General features: G+C 44.2%; 1 protein-coding gene across 1 annotated transcript in view; it reads left to right on the forward strand.

Moving 5' to 3' along the window:
• The window catches only part of LOC139578424 (glypican-5-like), a 126,102-nt gene that overhangs the window by 46,391 nt on the left and 60,328 nt on the right, over window positions 1–19,383 (forward strand). The window contains exon 7 of the mRNA XM_071405989.1: window positions 13,523–13,643. Within this exon, the coding sequence (XP_071262090.1) occupies window positions 13,523–13,643 (121 nt within the window). The remainder of the gene's footprint in view (window positions 1–13,522; window positions 13,644–19,383) is intronic.

The following is a 19,383-nucleotide window of genomic DNA, read 5'->3' on the forward strand; positions in this document are numbered from 1 at the left end:
TAGTGCTGGGCACACTTTGGTTTTGGGGTTGCTGGTTTGCATTTCAAGTCAGAGGAATGTACCTAAAGAGCATGAGCTGAGTCTTTATCTGTCAGCCCACTCCTGACCGCTGCGCCAGGCCGTATCAGCTGGGCTACCAGACCAGACCAGAGCAGACCGGAGGCTCCACGCCTTGGAGCTGGAGCAGAACCGTGTGGCCAGCGTTGAGTGCTGAGTCACATACACCCCATATACAACGGTATAATTTTATATGCTGTGTGGTAAATAGGCTAATCGTTTCCAACCAGTCCTGCTTAGCTGTACGGTTTTTCTCCATGGAGCTTTGAACAATAATGTCTTGTTTTTTAGGGCGTGAGGGTCGTTTTGAACTACCACAGTATGACAGCCTCTGTTTTTGTGGTCTGGGTTTGCCCAGTCCCCCATTATGGCTCTGTTAGATTATGTGTTTCCTCATCAGAGCAGGCGTACAGCCCTCTCTCTTTCTCTCGCACAGGCTCACTCACTGAGCAAGCGCTCTGCTCTACTTCATAGCCTTGAGGCTGGAGTTGGACTCTACACAGCAGAAAGCCAAGTGGTCACAGTGTAACCATCTGTTCCTATCCATCCTGTACAGGGAGGCATCACCTGATCTAATACATCTGGTCTGGACTGAACTGATTTGCTCTCTATTCCCAGTTCAGGAGTTGAGATAATCAGTCCAATCAAGTGATTTGGACCATGACCAAAAGCCAAGGTTGCCTAGTGATTGGATAACAGTAAGTATAACCTAGTGCAGTGGAATTCATACTTTTTCTGCGGGGACCCCATTTTTTTCAGCCAGAATTTATGGGGACCCCATTTTTTTCAGCCAGAATTTATGGGCAACCCATTTTTTTCAGCCAGAATTTATGGGGACTCCATTTTTTCTCAAGAATTTATCACGACCACAACCCACCCCAAATGTAATGACACAACCTTAAAATCATTACATTTATATTTTTACATAAACAAATAACCTTCAATTCATCACATTTTAATCTCTCATCAAAATGAAAAGAAACCAATACATACATTTACTCTATAATATTTTATTTATTTTTCAAATTATCTTTCTCAATAAAATAGGGGTCAATGTAAATAGTCCGGGTGGCCATTTGATTAATTGTTCAGCAGTCTTATGGCTTGGGGGGGGGAAGCTGTTAATGAGCCTTTTGGTCCTAGACTTGGTGCTCCGGTACCGCTTGCCGTGCGGTAGCAGAGAGAAGTCTATAAGTTGGGTGACTGGAGTCTTTGACAATTTTTTGGGCTTTCCTCTGACACGCCTAGTAAATAGGTCCTGGATGTCAGGAAGCTTGGCCCCAGTGATGTACTGGGCCGTTCGCACTACCCTCTGTAGCGCCTTACAGTCAGATGTTGAGCAGTTAACATACCAGGCGGTGATGCAACCGGTCAGGATGCTGTGGTGCAGTTGTAGAACTTTTTAAGGATCTGGGGACCCATGCCAAATCTTTTCAGTCTCCTGAGGGGGAAAAGGTGTTGTCATGCCCTCATTAATGTCTTGGTGTGTTTGGACCATGATAGCTCGTTGGTGATGTGGACACCAAGGAACTTGAAACTCTTGACCCGCTCCACTACTGCCCCGTCGATGTTAATGGGGGGCCTGTTCGGCCCGCCTTTTCCTGTATTCCACGATCAGCTCGTTTGTCTTGCTCACATTGAAGGAGAGGTTGTTGTTGTGGCACCACACTACCAGGTCTCTGACCTCCTCCCTATAGGCTGTTTCATTGTTGTCGGTAATCAGGCCTACCACTGTTGTGTCGTCAGCAAACTTAATGATGGTGTTGGAGTCATGTTTGGCCACACAGTCATGGGTGAACAGGGAGTACAGGAGGGGAATAAGCACGCACCCCTGAGGGGCCCCAGTGTTGAGGATCAGTGTGGCAGACGTGTTGTTGCCTACCCTTACCACCTGGGGACGGTCCCTCAAGAAGTCCAGGATCCAGTTGCAGAGGGAGGTGTTTAGTCCCAGGATCCTTAGCTTAGTGATGAGCTTTGTGGGTACTATGGTGTTGAACGCTGAGCTGTAGTCAATGAACAGCATCCTCACATAGGTGTTCCTTCTGCCCTTTCTCAAAAGGGCAGTGTGGAGTGCGATTTGAGATTGCGTCATCTGTGGATCTGTTGGGGCGGTAAACAAATTGGAGTGGGTCTAGGGTGTCCAGGATGATACTGTTGATGTGAGCCATGACCAGCCTTTCAAAGCACTTCATGGCAACCGACGTGACTGCTACGGGGCGGTAATCATTTATGCAGGTTACATTCGCTTCCTTGGGCACAGGGACTATGGTGGTCTGCTTGAAACATGTAGCTATTACAGTCTCGGTCAGGGAGAGGTTGAACATGTCAGTAAAGACACTTGCCAGTTGGTCCGCACATGCTTTGAGTACACGTCCTGGTAATCCATCTGGCCTCTTAGCTTTGTGAATGTTAACCTGTTTAAAGGTCTTGCTCACATTGGCTACCGAGAGCGTTATCACACAGTCGTCCGGAACAGCTGGTGCTCTTATGCATGCTCGTCTGTTAGGCTTGCTTCACTGGGCAGCTCGTGGCTGGGTTTCCCTTTGTAGTCCGTAATTGTTTTCAAGCCCTGCCACATCCGACGAGCGTCAGAGCCAGTGCAGTAGGATGCAATCTTATTCTGTATTGACGCTTTGCCTGTTTGATGGTTCGTCTGAGGGCGCAGCGAGATTTCTTAAAATCATCCGGATTAGTGTCCCGCTCCTTGAAAGTGGCAGCTCTAGCCTTTAGCTCGGTGCGGATGTTGCCTGTATTCCATGGCTTCTGGTTGGGATATGTGCGTACGGTCACTGTGGGGACATCGTCGTCGATGCACTTATTGATGAAGGCGATGACTGAGGTGGTATACTCCTCAATGCCATTGGATGAATCCCGGAACATATTCTAGTCTATGCTAGCAAAACATTCCTGTAGCATAGCATCCGCGTCATCTGACCACTTCTGTATTGAGCGAGTCACTGGTACCTCCTGCTTTAGTTTTTGCTTGTAAGCAGGAATCAGGAGGATAAAATTATGGTCAGATTTTCTAAATGGAGGGAGAGGGAGAGCTTTGTATGTGTCTCTGTCTGTGGAGTAAAGGTGGTCTAAAGTTTTTTTCCCCTCTGGTTGCACACGTGACATGCTGGTAGAAATGAGGTAAAACGTATTTAAGTTTGCCTGCATTATACCCCCTGGCCATTAGGAGCGCCGCTTCTGGATGAGCATTTTCTTGTTTGCTTATGGCCTTATACAGCTCGTTGAGTGCGGTCTTAGTGCCAGCATCGGTTTCTGGTGGTAAATAGGCGGCTACGAATAATATAGATGAGAACTCTCTTGGTAGATAGTGTGGTCTACAGCTTATCATAAGGTACTCTACCTCAGGCGAGCAATACCTTGAGTCTTCTTTAATATTAGACATCGCGCACCAGCTGTTATTGACAAATAGACACACACCTCTTCCCTTCGTCTTACCAGACGTAGCTTCTCAGTCCTGCTGATGCATGGGAAATCCTGCCAGCTCTATATTATCAGTGTCGTTGTTCAGCCACGACTCGGTGAAACATAACATATTACAGTTTTTATTGTCCCGTTGGTAGGACAGTCTTGATCGTATATCGTCCATTTTGTTTTCCAGTGATTTCACGTTGGCCAATAGAACGGATGGTAGTGGAGGTTTACTCACTCACCTACGAATTCTCAGAAGGCAGCCCGACCTCCGCCCCCTTTTTCTCTGTCTTTTCTTCATGCAAATGACAGGGATTCAGACACGTTCCTGAGAAAGCAGTACATCCTTGGTGTTGGACTCGTTAAAGAAAAAATCTTTGTCCAGTTTGAGGTGAGTAATCGCTGTTCTGATGTCCAGAAGTTACTTTTGGTCATAAGAGATGGTAGCAGCAACATTATGTACAAAATAAGTTACAAACAACGTGAAATAACTAACAATATAATACAGTTGGTTAGAAGCCCATGAAACGGCAGCCGTCCCCTCCGGCGCCATCTTTGAATAACGCTGGCCTAGTGTATAATCCAGGAAAGAGGAAACTATATTAGAAATTATATCTGGAGCTATACCATAGAGAATGTATTTAGGCTGGGTTTCTGTATAAGCACTTTGTGACATCTTGCTGATGTGAAAAGGGCTTTATAAATCAATTTGATTGATTAATTGATTGTTTGATTGATATGTGTGTAGTTTTCAGATGAGAGAGAAGAGATGTGTGGGAACCTCTTGGAAAGCCCTTGGCTTTTAAGGGTGAACATGTGTCTCTTCACGGGCTGACTCATTTGATTGGTTAACAACCCAGAGGCAAACAGACCCGAGCTGATTGACTCAACCACTAATTACTGTGAGAAAGCAGTCTGTTTCTCTGTCTTCCCTATGCTTTGTTCAGTATTCTCATTTTCACTACCATATACTCTGTGTTTAGCATAGTCATTGTGCTCAGTGTATGGTATCAGAACTTCAGTAAAGTCAATATACACTTTAATGAGCACACAATACAATTTTACTGTAAGCATTTTCATGATCATATTTACTCTGACTGTTTGGTTGGTTTTTATTGTACAGGCACATGCATCATGTTCAGGATCACCCCAATGTTAATTAGTGAGTGTGCATCACACACATCGATCCCATAAATTACTATGGTGTGCATGACAACAATAAGCAGGATATGTTGAAATAGAGTTTAACCAGTCAGAGAGTCTGATTAAGTCACATGTCCCCTTAATGGGTTCCAAGTGTTGTTGGTACCCATCGTCAGACCTATGCGTCCGTCAGCAGGACCCAACCACCCACAGCAACCACAACAGGGCACATCTTCCCGTCAACTCCCCCCAGCTTTTGGGAACTAGTTAATGGAGGCCCTTTGTGGTCATCTTTGTAGTTGATTGACCATTTGATGAGTCTCAATGAGTGTCTATGAATAATCTCAGTCCCCTTACATACATAAGTAGAAACTACAGGCTTACATGTTATAAAAGTCAGTGACAGTGTAATGGTGAAACATCATGATAAGTATAGAGTACAACAGTATGAGTCATAATACCCATAAAACCTAGTGGTCAAACAGGGAAATGGTTCCAATAGTTTTTCTACCATTAATTTTGAGCACCAAGACTCATGCAACCGCAAAATTTCAGATCAAGCAATTTCCCAGATTTGGCTGTTTTTAATCTTTGCTATGCTGTAATAATGGCTTTACAACGTATTTTTCATTAGAACAGACTGGTGTTACTTATAATTTATTTATTGTTGTTAATACTGTTACAAACAGGCAAAACAATTATAATGTAATCTAACAGCACCTGTTTGTCACACATAATATGCACGCAGCTCTCGCTCCTATGCCCTTCTTTTTCTCCTTCTTATTGATATTATTACAATTATGATCATTATTAAAATAATAAAAGTACTGTTGTTATCGTTAGTAGGCTTTGTATAGTAGCCTTGTATAACCAGCATTGAGCTGTAGGTCTAAGAGAGTGTCCTGTTTAGTCTTAATACTGTAACTTAGGCCTGTATTTCAATTAATAGGCTACTGTATCAATCATTCATTCATTCATGCCATCACACAGCATACGAGACATTCATGCTTTGAAATGCAATCAACCATTTTAGTTTTAAAATTAAATAACAAAGGGAGCTTTGAATAATTAGCCTAAACAAGAAATAAACCGCAATTCACGAATGCATGCAACTGTTTCTGTCTGCTGTGATAAAGGCTTTATACAGTACATATTTTCCCCGTCAGAACAGACTCTCTGGTACACTTATTTATTGAGTGTTGTTTACTCTGTTCCAAATGGTCAGAAAATAATAATAATATTGTAATCTTAATAGCAACTGTTTGGCACAAATAATATTTACGCAACACTTTCTTCTATACCCTCCATTTTCTTGATCTCCAGAAGTTTCCACAACGAAGTCAAATGTCTTCCACAGATCTGACTTCCCTTTTCCCTCCTGAGTAACCAGTAAACATTTGCCCGTTTTGAGTTTATTTTTTATGTCCTCCGCCTCCATTATTGGTCACATGCATGCAATGCTACCATGTTTAATGTAAAGAGAGCAAGGGTTGAGGGAATAGGGAATGTTTTTCCTAAACAAATGAGGGATTTCAGTAACAGAACTTTTCAGTCAGAAACAATTAAGAAACTAAATGGAGGAAATTTGTTGAGTTTGTGTGTCTTAATTATTTAATCAAATTGTGTGCTTAAAGCATCAGACAAGCTCAGTGCATATGTAGTTGGTTTTATTCAAACACATAGGGTGTGTCTGTCTATGGAAAAATATGTTTAAACATGTTGAACAGAACGACTCTCGGTCTATCAAGAACAGGACGACTCCCGGTCGACCAAGATTGTGGCTGCCTGCCTGTAGGCAGATAGACCCAGTGAGCCAGGGGTTAGAGTTCATCGTTGGTACTGTGTGGGTAGGCTGGCTCAGATTAGTATTCGTTTATTTACATTCGCGCGACACCCAGCTCCTTTGTCTTCACTTCCCTGGAAACACAAGTGTAATGTTAACCATGCGATCACTTTGTTTTCTACAGTGGTTGAGGTGAATTGACCTCACAATAGTGGTTCTAATGTAACCCACTCAAATTAGATGATCAACTATTCAATGAATCTCTCTGGAACGTTCATGTGTCTTCATTATGTCAGAGGTGATCCAAGGGTTGTTGTGGTCTGGGGGATGCAGCTGCAACAGAGGGCATATGGGTGCCGCCTCTGGAGCCCCATGATGCTATCGTTTGAATTCGTTAGCCTTGAAGCACCTGCGCTCTGACATCTCTTACTCCTGCAGGAGGAATCTCTGTAACATCCTCAATGCTCGCTAGCCCCATAGTTCTCTCCAGTAATGAAATCCCATGTGTGGCTTCAGTTTCAGCTTCTGTGTGTGAGTGTGTGAGTGAGTGTGTGAAGGTGAGTGTGTGTGTGTGTGTGTGCGTGCTCGCGTGTACGTCTGTACCCGCATGCTTGTGTGTTAGTGTATTTTGTGTGTGTGTGTGTGTGTGTTCGTATGTATGTGTGTGTCATGTGTTATATATTATGGGATTCTCCTTCAGACTTTGTGGAGTAGCTCAGGGAGTTAGGGACCAGGGTCTGCTCTATCAGAGCGGCTTCGTCCTACTTATCCATCCACCCACCTCTCTCTCTGCAGAGGCTCTAATCTGTTCTGTGGAAAAAGTTTGTCTGTGCATCAGACCTTCACAGTCTGCCTCTGAACTTAGTAGGTTAGTCTATCTCGCTCTCCCACTCCCCCCCCTCTCTCTTTTTGTCTCTGTCTTTCTCTGTCAGGGTTTCTTCAATTAACGAACAAGCTAGGTCTTGTGTTTTGACAGAAAGCTATTCCTAAACTTCTCAATATATTTTTGAGATTGACCCTAGATGACCTTCAATAGGACTCCAATAGGCCATTTAGGATCAGTCTTGTTCAATATCTTAATCAATTTAACATTTCAGATTTCACTTGACGTATTGATCAACTGAATTGCTGAGACAAGCAGATACAAAGGACTTTACTCTAACTACTGATCACAATAACTTGTGATAACCTCAGCTGCTGATCCTCATCTACTAAGATGAAGAGGTGGCAAGAAAAAAAGAGATGAACAATAAGAGAGAAATGGATAAGACATGAAAAGAGAGAGCGAGACAAAGTGAGGGATCCCAAGCTCTTCAATCACAATGGTTGACACCGTGTCCTTCATTGTGTCTCATCTCATCCCCTCCTCATCGTAATTAATGTATTCACAAAAATGCGAAGGCATCACCGGGTCCTGCGGTGTCTCTGCCTCTGACATCTGACGTGTTTACCCTGACACTGAGCTGTAATGAGGAGGCTACTGGTCTCCTCTTTTCCTCCGTTCCTCCACTACTCTTGTTATTCCTGACAAACAGCCTTCCACCCTCTCATCTCTCCTCTCCCATACCTGGATCTGCAGTCATGCCTCCTCGCAAGGTCGATTTAATTTTAGTTTTTAAAATATTTTTATTTGAAATTCAGTTTAGTTTCTGTTTGTTTTCAGACTTGATTTACTCATTTTTATTTAGTTTCAGTTTGATAAAAAATACATATATTTCGTTTTTATATTATTAAGTTTCAGTTTTAATCTAGTAGCCTATGCGTGGGAGGCTAGGAGCCATTTATGTGATGTAGACCTATAGTTTTTTGAGGGGGATGTCACTTCTTGCCACTGGGGGACAGTAATACATAAGGTTATGGGCCAGGACCATAGACTTGGATAGACATAACATCTCTGTATCTGTGTCATGATGGCATCTGTGAGAGCATGGGCAGCGCCATTGAGGCCATCTCCATCATGAAATAGTCAATTTTCTTCTTCATTGTCTAATCCGTCCTGATGGAGGTCATGCTGACCGGATCATCAGGAGGGATCAGCAAATGAAGTTGGAAGTCCCGCCCAGTTGACTAAATCAAAATGGCGAAAGTCCTCAATGGCGCTGCCCATGCTAACACATTCTATTGGCCACTAAAGGACTCCATACAACTCTATTGCCAGGGCATGGGTTTGGTTAGGTTTAAATTATAAATCAATCCTAATGTGAGTTGGATTTAAAGGATAAGCGCCTAGACTGGTGCAAGAAATATGGTGGAAGGAAACTCTCTTGCTCATGTTTACACCAATCCAATGCTTTTTAAAATTGAGTAGTAGATATAATAGGAATCAAGTACCTTTATCTGACAGAGGAAAAACAACACATAAAGTCATGGCACATTTGACATGTTATGTTTAAGTAATATTAAACATGTATCACTGACTAACCCCTTCAGTGTTAACAAAAAACAACTGCAACAACAGCAAAAACATAAGCAATACAACACTTCTTCACAAATCTATCAGTTCACAGCCAGCCGGCTTGTGTGTGTGTTTCTGTTCAACCTAACAAGATTTTCTGATTTGTCTTCAAGAAGACTCTGCGTTCCAGAGAGGTGGCCGTTCGGTTTCTCAAACACAATGATTTTCTCCACGAACGCTTGGGATACAGAGACAGAAACCAGATCCAGTGCCACTGGACACATCTTTAGATAAACAGCCATGCTGTCTTAATATGGCTGCAATCCCGTTAACGGGATGATATGACAACAGCCAGTGAAAGTGCAGGGCGCCAAATTCAAACAACAGAAATCTCATAATTAAAATTCCTCAAACATACATGTATCTTATACCATTTTAAAGGTAATCTTGTTGTTAATCCCACCAAAGTGTCCGGTTTCAAATAGGCTTTTCAGCGAAAGCAACACAAACGATTATGTTAGGTCACCACCAACTCACAGAAAAATTCAGCCATTTTTCCAGCCAAAGAGAGGAGTCACAAAAAGCACAAATAGAGATAAAATGAATCACTAACCTTTGATGATCTTCATCAGATGACACTCATAGGACTTCATGTTACACAATACATATATGTCTTGTTCGATTAAGTTCATATTTATATCCAAAAACCTCAGTTTACATTGGCGGCATGTTCAGAAATGCCTCCAAAATATCCGGAGAAATTGCAGAGAGCCACGTCAAAGAACAGAAATACTCATCATAAACTTTGATGGAAGATACATGTTTTACATAGAATTAAAGATACACTTGTTCTTAATGCAACCGCTGTGTCAGATTTCAAAAAGCTTTACGGCAAAACACAATATTCAATAATCTGAAAACAGGGTTCAGCCACAAAAGCAAGCCATACATACAGTTACCCGCCAAATTGTGCAGTCAACAAAACTCATAAAAAGCATTATAAATCTTCACTTACCTTTGCTGATCTTCGTCGGAATGCACTCCCAGGACTCCCACTTCCACAAGAAATGTTCAATTTGTTCGGTAATGTCCATCATTTATGTCCAAATAGCTATTTTTGTAGCGTGTTTGGTAAACAAATCCAACGCCAGGAAGCGCGTTCACTAAAAGCTGACGAAATGTCCAAAAGTTCCGTAACAGTCAGTAGAAACATGTCAAACGATGTATTGAATCAATCTTTAGAATGTTTTTAACATAAATCTTGAATAACGTTCCAACCGGAGAATTACATTGACTTCAGATGAGCGATGGAATAGAGCTCCCTCTCATGTGAACGCGCATGGTCAAAGCATGGTCAGGTCATGGCAGACCTGACTAATTCCCCTCTCATTCGGCCCCCCTTCACAGTAGATGCATCAGACAAGGTTCTACAGACTGATGACATCTAGTGGAAGCTGTAGGAAGTGCAAACTCATCCATATCTTGTTGTGATTTCAATAGGATCTTGGTTGAAAATCGACCAGCCTCAGAATTCCCACTTCCTGTTTGGATTTCTTCTCAGGTTTTTGCCTGCCATATGAGTTCTGTTATACTCACAGACATAATTCAAATAGTTTTAGAAACTTCAGAGTGTTTTCCATCCAATACTAATAATAATATGCATATATTAGCAACTATGACTGAGGAGCAGGCAGTTTACTCTGGGCACCTCTGTGCACCTTTCATCCAAGCTACTCAATACTGCCCCTGCAGCCATAAGAAGCTAACAGAACTGGAGAGGTGACAAACCCCTCCCAGGTATCTCCACTTCTGCAGCTCACACGGGGCACTTAATGTCCTGCCAGGTTGACCCTCCAGCTGGACAGTGACATCAGACACAATCTTCGATGCGAGGAAACTATATTTCTGAAGCACTGTGGTCGAGATGCTTGCTGGATTCATTGTGCTGGCATCTTCCTGGGGTCCTGCTGCTCCACTGCTGTACTCTCTGGTTTGCTGAAGTACAAATTACTCTGCTTCCCTCATCAGTGGCTCCATCTCTGTTGAGTGATGTGCCAGAGACACACTTGGGTCATCAGATAAGCTGCTGCAGGGGTTGGATTGAAGTTCGCTCCCAGAGGATTCAGTGTGCATGTGAAGTGCTCACGTAGTGACTTCAGGAGGACCTGTGCCAACTGTTTTGCAATAGTAGTTGACTGCAAGTGTGCCTCAAGATTGAGAAGGCACAACACCACATCAGACAGCGACTGGCTGTCAGATTGAAATTGTTCGGTGTGGATTGCGAACGGCATCAGCAACTTCACAAGCTCTTCTATCTTGACCCAGTCATGCTTCTTGCTCGCCCTCTGATTTATTCCCTGTTAGCTAGTGAAAGTGATGCACAAGCTAGGCCTATTTGAACATTTATCCGCCAGATTCAGAAACTTGAAAACCCCATTAGGAAAAAAGCTTGAAAATACCATTTGCTTTTTGCACAAAGTTCATGGCTTTTATTTTATTTTAGTTCGTTTTGCAGTCAAAGATAATAGTTTCAGTATAGTTTTAGTTTTTCAAATGTTTTTCATTTTTATTTCAGTTTACTAAATTGTTTTTCCAATTGTAGTTTTTATTTTATTTTAGTTTCAGTTTTTGTTCACTATAATAACCTTGCCTCCTTGTTTCACCAACCCGCTCCATTTGACTTCCTATTTAATCATTTACAGTGCACTTTGGAAATTATTCAGACCCCTTCCCTTTTTCCATATTTTGTAATGTAACAACCTGTAAAATGGATTAAAACATTTTCCTCATCAATCTACACACAATACCCTGTGATGACAAAGCGGGAAATGTTTTTTAGAGATTTTTGTAAAAAATAAAAAACTGAAATATCTTATTTACATAAGTATTCAGACCCTTTGCTATGATACTCGAAATTGACCTTAGGTGCATCCTGTTTCCATTGATCATCCTTGAGATGTTTCTACAACTTGATGGGGGTCCACCTGTGGTAAATTCAATTGATTGGACATGATTTGGAAAGCACACACCTGTCTATATAAGGTCCCACTGTTGACCGTGCATGTCAGAGCAAAAACCAAGCCGTGAGGTCGAAGGAATTGTCCGTAGAGCTCCAAGACAGGATAGTGTCGAGGCACAGATCTGGGGAAGGGTACCAAAAATGTTCTGCAGCATTGAAGGTCCCCAAGAACACAGTGGCCTCCATCATCCTTAAATGGAAGAAGTTTGGAACCACCAAGACTCTTCCTAGAGCTGGCCGCCCGGCCAAACTGAGCAATCGGGGGAGAAGGCTCGGGTCAGAGGTGACCAAGAACCCAATGATCACTCTGACAGAGCTCCAGAGTTCCTCTGTGAAGATGGGAGAACCTACCAGAAGGACAACCATCTCTGCAGCACTCCACCAATCAGGTCTTTAAGGTAGAGTTGACAGACAGAAGCCACTCCTCAGTAAAAGGCACATGATAGCCTGCTTGGAGTTTGCCAAAAGGGACCTAAAGGACTCTGACCATGAGAGACAAGATTCTCTAGTCTGATGAAACCAAGATTGAACTCTTTGGCCTGAATGCCAAGAATCACATCTGAAGGAAACCTTGCACTAACCCTACGGTGATGCATGGTGGTGGCAGCATCATGCTGTGGGGATGTTTTTCAGCGGAATGGACTGGGAGACTAGTCAGGATCAAGGGAAAGATTATCGGAGCAAAGTACACAGAGATCCTTGATGAAAACCTGCTCCAGAGTGCTCCAGACCTCAGACTGGGGTGAAGGTTCACCTTCCAACAGAACAACGAACCTAAGCACACAGCCAAGACAATGCAAGAGTGGCTTCGGGACAAGTCTCTGAATGTCCTTGAGTGACCCAGCCAGAGCCCGGACCTGATCCCGATCGAACATCTCTGGAGAGAGCTGAAAATTGCTGTGCAGCAATGCTCCCCATCCAACCTAACAGAGCTAGAGAGGATCTGCAGAGAAGAATGGGATAAACTACCCAAATACAGGTGTGCCAAGCTTGTAGCGTCATACCCAAGAAGACTCGAGGCTGTAATTACTGCCAAAGGTGCTTCAACAAAGTACTGAGTAAAGGTTCTGAATATGTGATATTTCAGTTTTACATTTTTGATACATTTGCAAAAAAATATACAATAACTGTTTTTGCTTTGTCATTATAGGGTATTGTGTGTAGATTGCTGAGGGAAAAAAACGATTTAATCAATTTTAGAATAAGGCTGTAATGTAATAAAATGTGGAAAAAGTCAGAATGCACTGGATGTCAGTGAAGAAGGCCGTCTAAATTCCATGGATCCCTGTGGGATTCCTGGGTCAGACAGCACAACGCACCACTCCAGGCCAGCTTCCCGGCAGAGCTGGGCTCTGAGGCTGAATCACACAGCTCATTGTGCTCCGCAGTTCTTTTGATGAGAGAATTTTTAACCCTAACCCTAAATCAGGCTAGAGGAATGGCTATCTGTGTAAGCAGGTTCAGGGGTGGGTGGACGGATCTCACGACATGCAGACCACAGTGCTGAGCAGAATTATTTGCCATTGTTTTAAATGGCTAGTGAGCTCGGCCATTCAAACTCGAAAGTCATTACCTGCACTCTCTCACACAAATACTTTCATGTGTTACTTTCATCAACAATACATCAATATTTCAAGTCATTGTGCTACATAATTGTTTGTATTAAACTCTCCATTCTCTCTCCCATCTCTTCCCTCCTCAGTTATGTGGGCCGTGTTGTGGGTAACGGCCTTCAGGCCCAGAAAAACAACCCAGAGATCAAGGTCCGCAGCATCGACCCCATCCTGGTGGGAGCTAGAGACAGACTAGAACATTTCAAACTGGTATGTCTCACTACCCCTGTTTCTCCTTCCCTTTGACATGTGACTATGTGACTGTAAACTTGACCACTGATGACACCAACATGTCAGTTACCTACCATTCTGATACTTCTTCTGCAAACTTAATCATATTCCTATTTCAGCTTTGGACAGAAATGTTGTATGAGGACAAATGTTGGAGTTGCATTCAGGGCAATTATCTGCAGGCATATGGATCTATCGCACATCTCTAGTATGCAAACAGCTGTGTGTCTCAGGGCCATGCCTGTTGCACTATATTATCAAAGATACTGGTAACTAGCCCAAGATATCACATTGGCATTGTTTCCAATGGGAGCAAATGAAGCATAGTGGGCAGAACAAGCAAGGAGTTGGGCAAGGGATGTGTTTCCATATTTACGTTGGGGAACACTTTTCTGTAAATTGTGTGTGTGAAATAACTAAATTCGTCATTGCACTCCTTCTAAACGACAAAGGGTCAAGTCTATAAAGTGCACTCTGTTCGTAACAGATTCTAGTTTGGGGAAAAGATTGAATTGAGATCAACTGTTTCATCGAAGAAAATTAGCAGAATGTCAGCCAAGTTTAATCTAACTCAATTTTCTCACACTTCCGTCACTGGACTTCCTCACATTGCAATATTTGGTGGTGAGTGGAAGTTCCATACAGATGCTTCAGATTTATACATCCTGTGAGACAACTGGCTCCTTCTTCTGTCTGTGATATTATGTTGGTTGATGTCTCTGAGTTAACATTGAACCTGGGCCTACTGTACTGTTCTGGGTTCTGATGAGTCAGTGGAGTGGACAGGACCTTTCTGTCTGGTCACACGCTCTCATCTGGGCCCATGGCACTGGGATGAACCAGGTCAGAGGTCACAGATGGCGTGTCGTCACTGAAATGGTGACTGTAATGCCTCCAGGGATAGCTGCTCCCCATCATGTGAAAGAGGGATTAAGAGGTGATGGATAGGCGGACCGATGTATGCAGAGTGACACACCCATGGTAAAGGGAATAGGGGAGTTCACATCCTTTCCACTTAGATGCTGTTCACACCAGTCATGGTAAGTAGATTTGTGTGTTATTAGAAATTGTTTTATGTCTTTTTTATTGCTCTGTGCTCGGTACAAATCACGCCATTGGAGGGGATTCAGACGTGCGGACTGAGAGGACTGAGAGAGAGGAACAGGGTCCCATCACAGACCCATCACAGATACTTAGATAGATATTAAATCAGCCAGTTGCACCCCTCAACCGCTCAGGCATTCACTGAGACATTCACTATGAGAATGGAACAAAATAACCCACCAATGCATCATAGATAAAGGACCTCAATGCAAAGCATCATAGATCATGGAGGAGGAGGCTGTGGGGTCAGCGAGGCAGGAAGGAGGGGTCACACAGTGTTCTGTATGTTTTATTCAGCCAGTTATTCTAATCCTGTCTGGCTGCGACCTCCTCCCTCCTCCCCCTTCCTCTGCTGTGTTTGTCTCTTGGGTAATTGGCGGTGTCTCGGGGGCCTGGCCTTGTGCAAACAGCCCTGTCCCTCTGATAGATGCAGTGTGAACCCAGTGCTCTTAATGGCTAGATGCCCACGGAAGCGCCAGCGATTTCACGGGCTGGAAAAAGCTGGCCCTCAGCGACATGAGGATAGACATTGCATAGGAGTTGGATTATGTCTGTTTCATAATATGTTTTCCGCTTATGTCATTCCCTACACCTCGAAGTCTAGGAGTTCAAATAATGTTTTAGCTGTTGACCAAGGTGAGTGCTTAGAGCTGGAGGTGGGTCCTTCAATCTGCTGCATCATTCCACATATACCCAGTAGTTACACTTACAGACTAACAGAGTATTTTTTTAGGTCAACAACCTGAGGAACAGTGGACACGTCAGCAGATACAGAGGAGACACAGGGAGCATTGAAGCCAGATTCTTGTTATGTAAATGTCCTTTAACCTAAATGTTCCTTGAGCTAGAAGCCAAAACAAATTTTCCCCTCAGCCTCTCTAGAGAGGCTTTATGCAGACTGCAGAGTCAGAGGCGCTCAGGGAATAGTCCCTCCTTGCCTGGCTGGTCTGCCAGGAGCTCTGTTCTAACCTTTGTGGGGCTGAACAGTTACCAGTAGGGCTGTGACGATACCAGTATCGCAAAAAACATTTAATGGAAAAAATTTAAACACGAGGTTGACCAAACTTTTTAGTCCTTTAAATACCTGTATGTAAAATATTGTGTGCTATAGTTTGGAAAATAAATGTGACTCTGGATGACAACATAATGATGCTTGTTTCCAACATTAGGGCTGTTTTCCTTAAGAAGTTATATCCGCTTCGTGCTTTGTTTCCTTGCCACGATACTAACGAGTATCGCGATACTGGTATCGTCCCGGATCTAGCTACCAGACCCGTTGAGTCCTGTTGTGCTGTGTTTGTGTCTCTCCCCCAAACTCCACCCACTGTCTCTCTCTCTGTCACTCTCTCTCGCTCTCTCTGGTACTATATTTTTCTGTATACTTTATTTTCATTGAACATTCGTTTTCCTTTCTCTCGTTAACCGTTGTCTGGTCTATCACTCAGAGTTATGGTATTGTCTCGCTTTGTTAGAAGTGTCCTAACAGGGCTCTATGTGCCCAAAATCTTTATCTAAAGTTGGTCACACAGGGTTATACAGATAAAGGTTTTAATCTTTAGCCAACATTATTCACAATTACTATATTCTGCTTGAGTCAATTCTTAATAAATTAGGTTATCTGGAGCCAGTTTGAAGCAGAGTATACCCTGTGAAGCCATCAGATCACCTCCCATGCTTGGTGTGAGAGCAAGGATTCCCCTGTTATCACCCCAGACTAATTCGATAAGCAATGACCATGTCGGCTGTTAGCGGGGAGTTCTAAAAAGAGGGATACTTGGTGTCCAGCCCATTGTTCCAGCTGTTTCTGGGAGGGGATCGGGGAGAGAGAGAGGAGAGGCACACAGCTCATCTGGCCCTCTGGGAGCCATTTAACTTCTGTCTCTTATTACTTCATTAAAAGCAGACGTGACTGGGTTTGTTTCTGTGGGCCGGCCCAGCCTGGCCCAAACAGAGCAGGCAGTCTCTTCAAAGCAGCCAGAGGCTGGGAACATCTATCAGAGAGGTGGGAAGGGGAGTGGAAACCTAAGGAGTCAATTTAAGCACTTTGAGGTGGCTAAGAGCTCAATGTGAGAGAGAAAAGTGATTTACAAGATTGCATGTGTTTTATGGCCACTGTACCTGAGGGGAGAGAGAACGTTCACAACGTTCACAGCCAGTGCCAGTGTGCTTGTTTTTCTAACCCTGACTGGGACCCTGCTCGCCTCTATAACTAACAAATCACACGCAAGAGATTAGATTAAGATTGTTAGATTTTCCCCATGTGTACTAAGGTTAATTTGAAAGGGAGGAATCTTCAACCCCAAAGAAGGATCTTATTTGATTTCCTGAAGAAGGCATTAACCTTCCTTTTTGGAGTTTATTTCAAATGCCCTCTACTTTGAAATAATAAAGAATCTTCCATGGATTTCAGAAAGCCTGGATTTATTTGCTGTGATAGCTGCTCTGGTGAGGTCGAAGTCGAGGCCTGATCTGGCTGACATTGCTTTGGTTCCTTTTGACCCGGTCTGGACCAGAATCATGTTCTGAATAATACAGGAAATACACTGTGGGTTTTCACAACATTGCAGCATCTGTATTAAAAGATGAGCTATGTTGACCTAGCCATGTGTCTATCATAGTACAGCAAAAGATCTTGAGATAACAACATGTAGAAAGAAAGAGAGAAGAGAGAGAGAAAGAAAGAGCTTCGCAAAACAAATACGAGAAAATTCTGCAGTTGAAATCAGTTCCTGACTGTTTATCCCAGTTGGTGGGTCAATTAATCATGTGGAATTAGCATCATGGAAAAGCACACTCAGCAAATTGAGGTTGAGGCTCACTACCTTTACACAGTTCTTTTTTCTATGATAATTTATGCATGAGAGTAAAGTAATGTGCACGCTCCCCGTGCCCTGTAGGTTTTCTCATTAAAAATGATTTATGTATCATCTTTTAGTTATTAAGATTTATAAGATATATGTATTTTTGTGCATGACAATATTTCCTTTTTTTGTCTGTTTAAATATTACTGACTAGCCATGAGACTGGGGGTGTAACGGTTCACCAAACCCACGGTTCTGTATGTACAGTATCAGACCTCAGGATAAGACCCAGATGCAGACAGTTCGAATCACAGATGTTTATTAACAAAACGGGGCAGGCAGACGACAGGTCAAGGGCAGGCAGAGGTTGGTAATCCAGGGCAGTGTCAGACAGGTACAGAACGGCAGGCAGGCTCAGGGTCAGGACAGGCAGAGGTCAGTAATCCAGAGCAGTGTCAGACAGGTACAGAATGGCAGGCAGGCTCAGGGTCAGGACAGGCAGAGGTCAGTAATCCAGGGCAGTGTCAGACAGGTACAGAACGGCAGGGAGGCTCAGGGTCAGGACAGGCAGAGGTCAGTAATCCAGGGCAGTGTCAGACAGGTACAGAACGGCAGGCAGGCTCAGGGTCAGGACAGGCAGAGGTCAGTAATCCAGGGCAGTGTCAGACAGGTACAGAACGGCAGGCAGGCTCAGGGTCAGGACAGGCAGAGGTCAGTAATCCAGAGCAGTGTCAGACAGGTACAGAATGGCAGGCAGGCTCAGGGTCAGGACAGGCAGAGGTCAGTAATCCAGGGCAGTGTCAGACAGGTACAGAACGGCAGGCAGGCTCAGGGTCAGGACAGGCAGAGGTCAGTAATCCAGGGCAGTGTCAGACAGGTACAGAACGGCAGGCAGGCTCAGGGTCAGGACAGGCAGAGGTCAGTAATCCAGGGCAGTGTCAGACAGGTACAGAATGGCAGGCAGGCTCAGGGTCAGGACAGGCAGAGGTCAGTAATCCAGAGCAGTGTCAGACAGGTACAGAACGGCAGGCAGGCTCAGGGTCAGGACAGGCAGAGGTCAGTAATCCAGAGCAGTGTCAGACAGGTACAGAACGGCAGGCAGGCTCAGGGTCAGGACAGGCAGAGGTCAGTAATCCAGAGCAGTGTCAGACAGGTACAGAATGGCAGGCAGGCTCAGGGTCAGGACAGGCAGAGGTCAGTAATCCAGGGCAGTGTCAGACAGGTACAGAACGGCAGGCAGGCTCAGGGTCAGGACAGGCAGAGGTCAGTAATCCAGGGCAGTGTCAGACAGGTACAGAATGGCAGGCAGGCTCAGGGTCAGGACAGGCAGAGGTCAGTAATCCAGGGCAGTGTCAGACAGGTACAGAACGGCAGGCAGGCTCAGGGTCAGGACAGGCAGAGGTCAGTAATCCAGAGCAGTGTCAGACAGGTACAGAACGGCAGGCAGGCTCAGGGTCAGGACAGGCAGAGGTCAGTAATCCAGGGCAGTGTCAGACAGGTACAGAACGGCAGGCAGGCTCAGGGTCAGGACAGGCAGAGGTCAGTAATCCAGGGCAGTGTCAGACAGGTACAGAACGGCAGGCAGGGTCAGGACAGGCAGAGGTCAGTAATCCAGGGCAGTGTCAGACAGGTACAGAATGGCAGGCAGGCTCAGGGTCAGGACAGGCAGAGGTCAGTAATCCAGGGCAGTGTCAGACAGGTACAGAATGGCAGGCAGGCTCAGGGTCAGGGCAGGTGAAACAGATAAGGGTGTGACATACAGTGTCTTCAGAAAGTGTTCCTTGACTTTTTCCACATTATGTTGTGTTACAGCC

Source organism: Salvelinus alpinus, chromosome 6 (genome assembly GCF_045679555.1).
Source record: "Salvelinus alpinus chromosome 6, SLU_Salpinus.1, whole genome shotgun sequence".
NCBI lineage: Eukaryota > Metazoa > Chordata > Actinopteri > Salmoniformes > Salmonidae > Salvelinus > Salvelinus alpinus.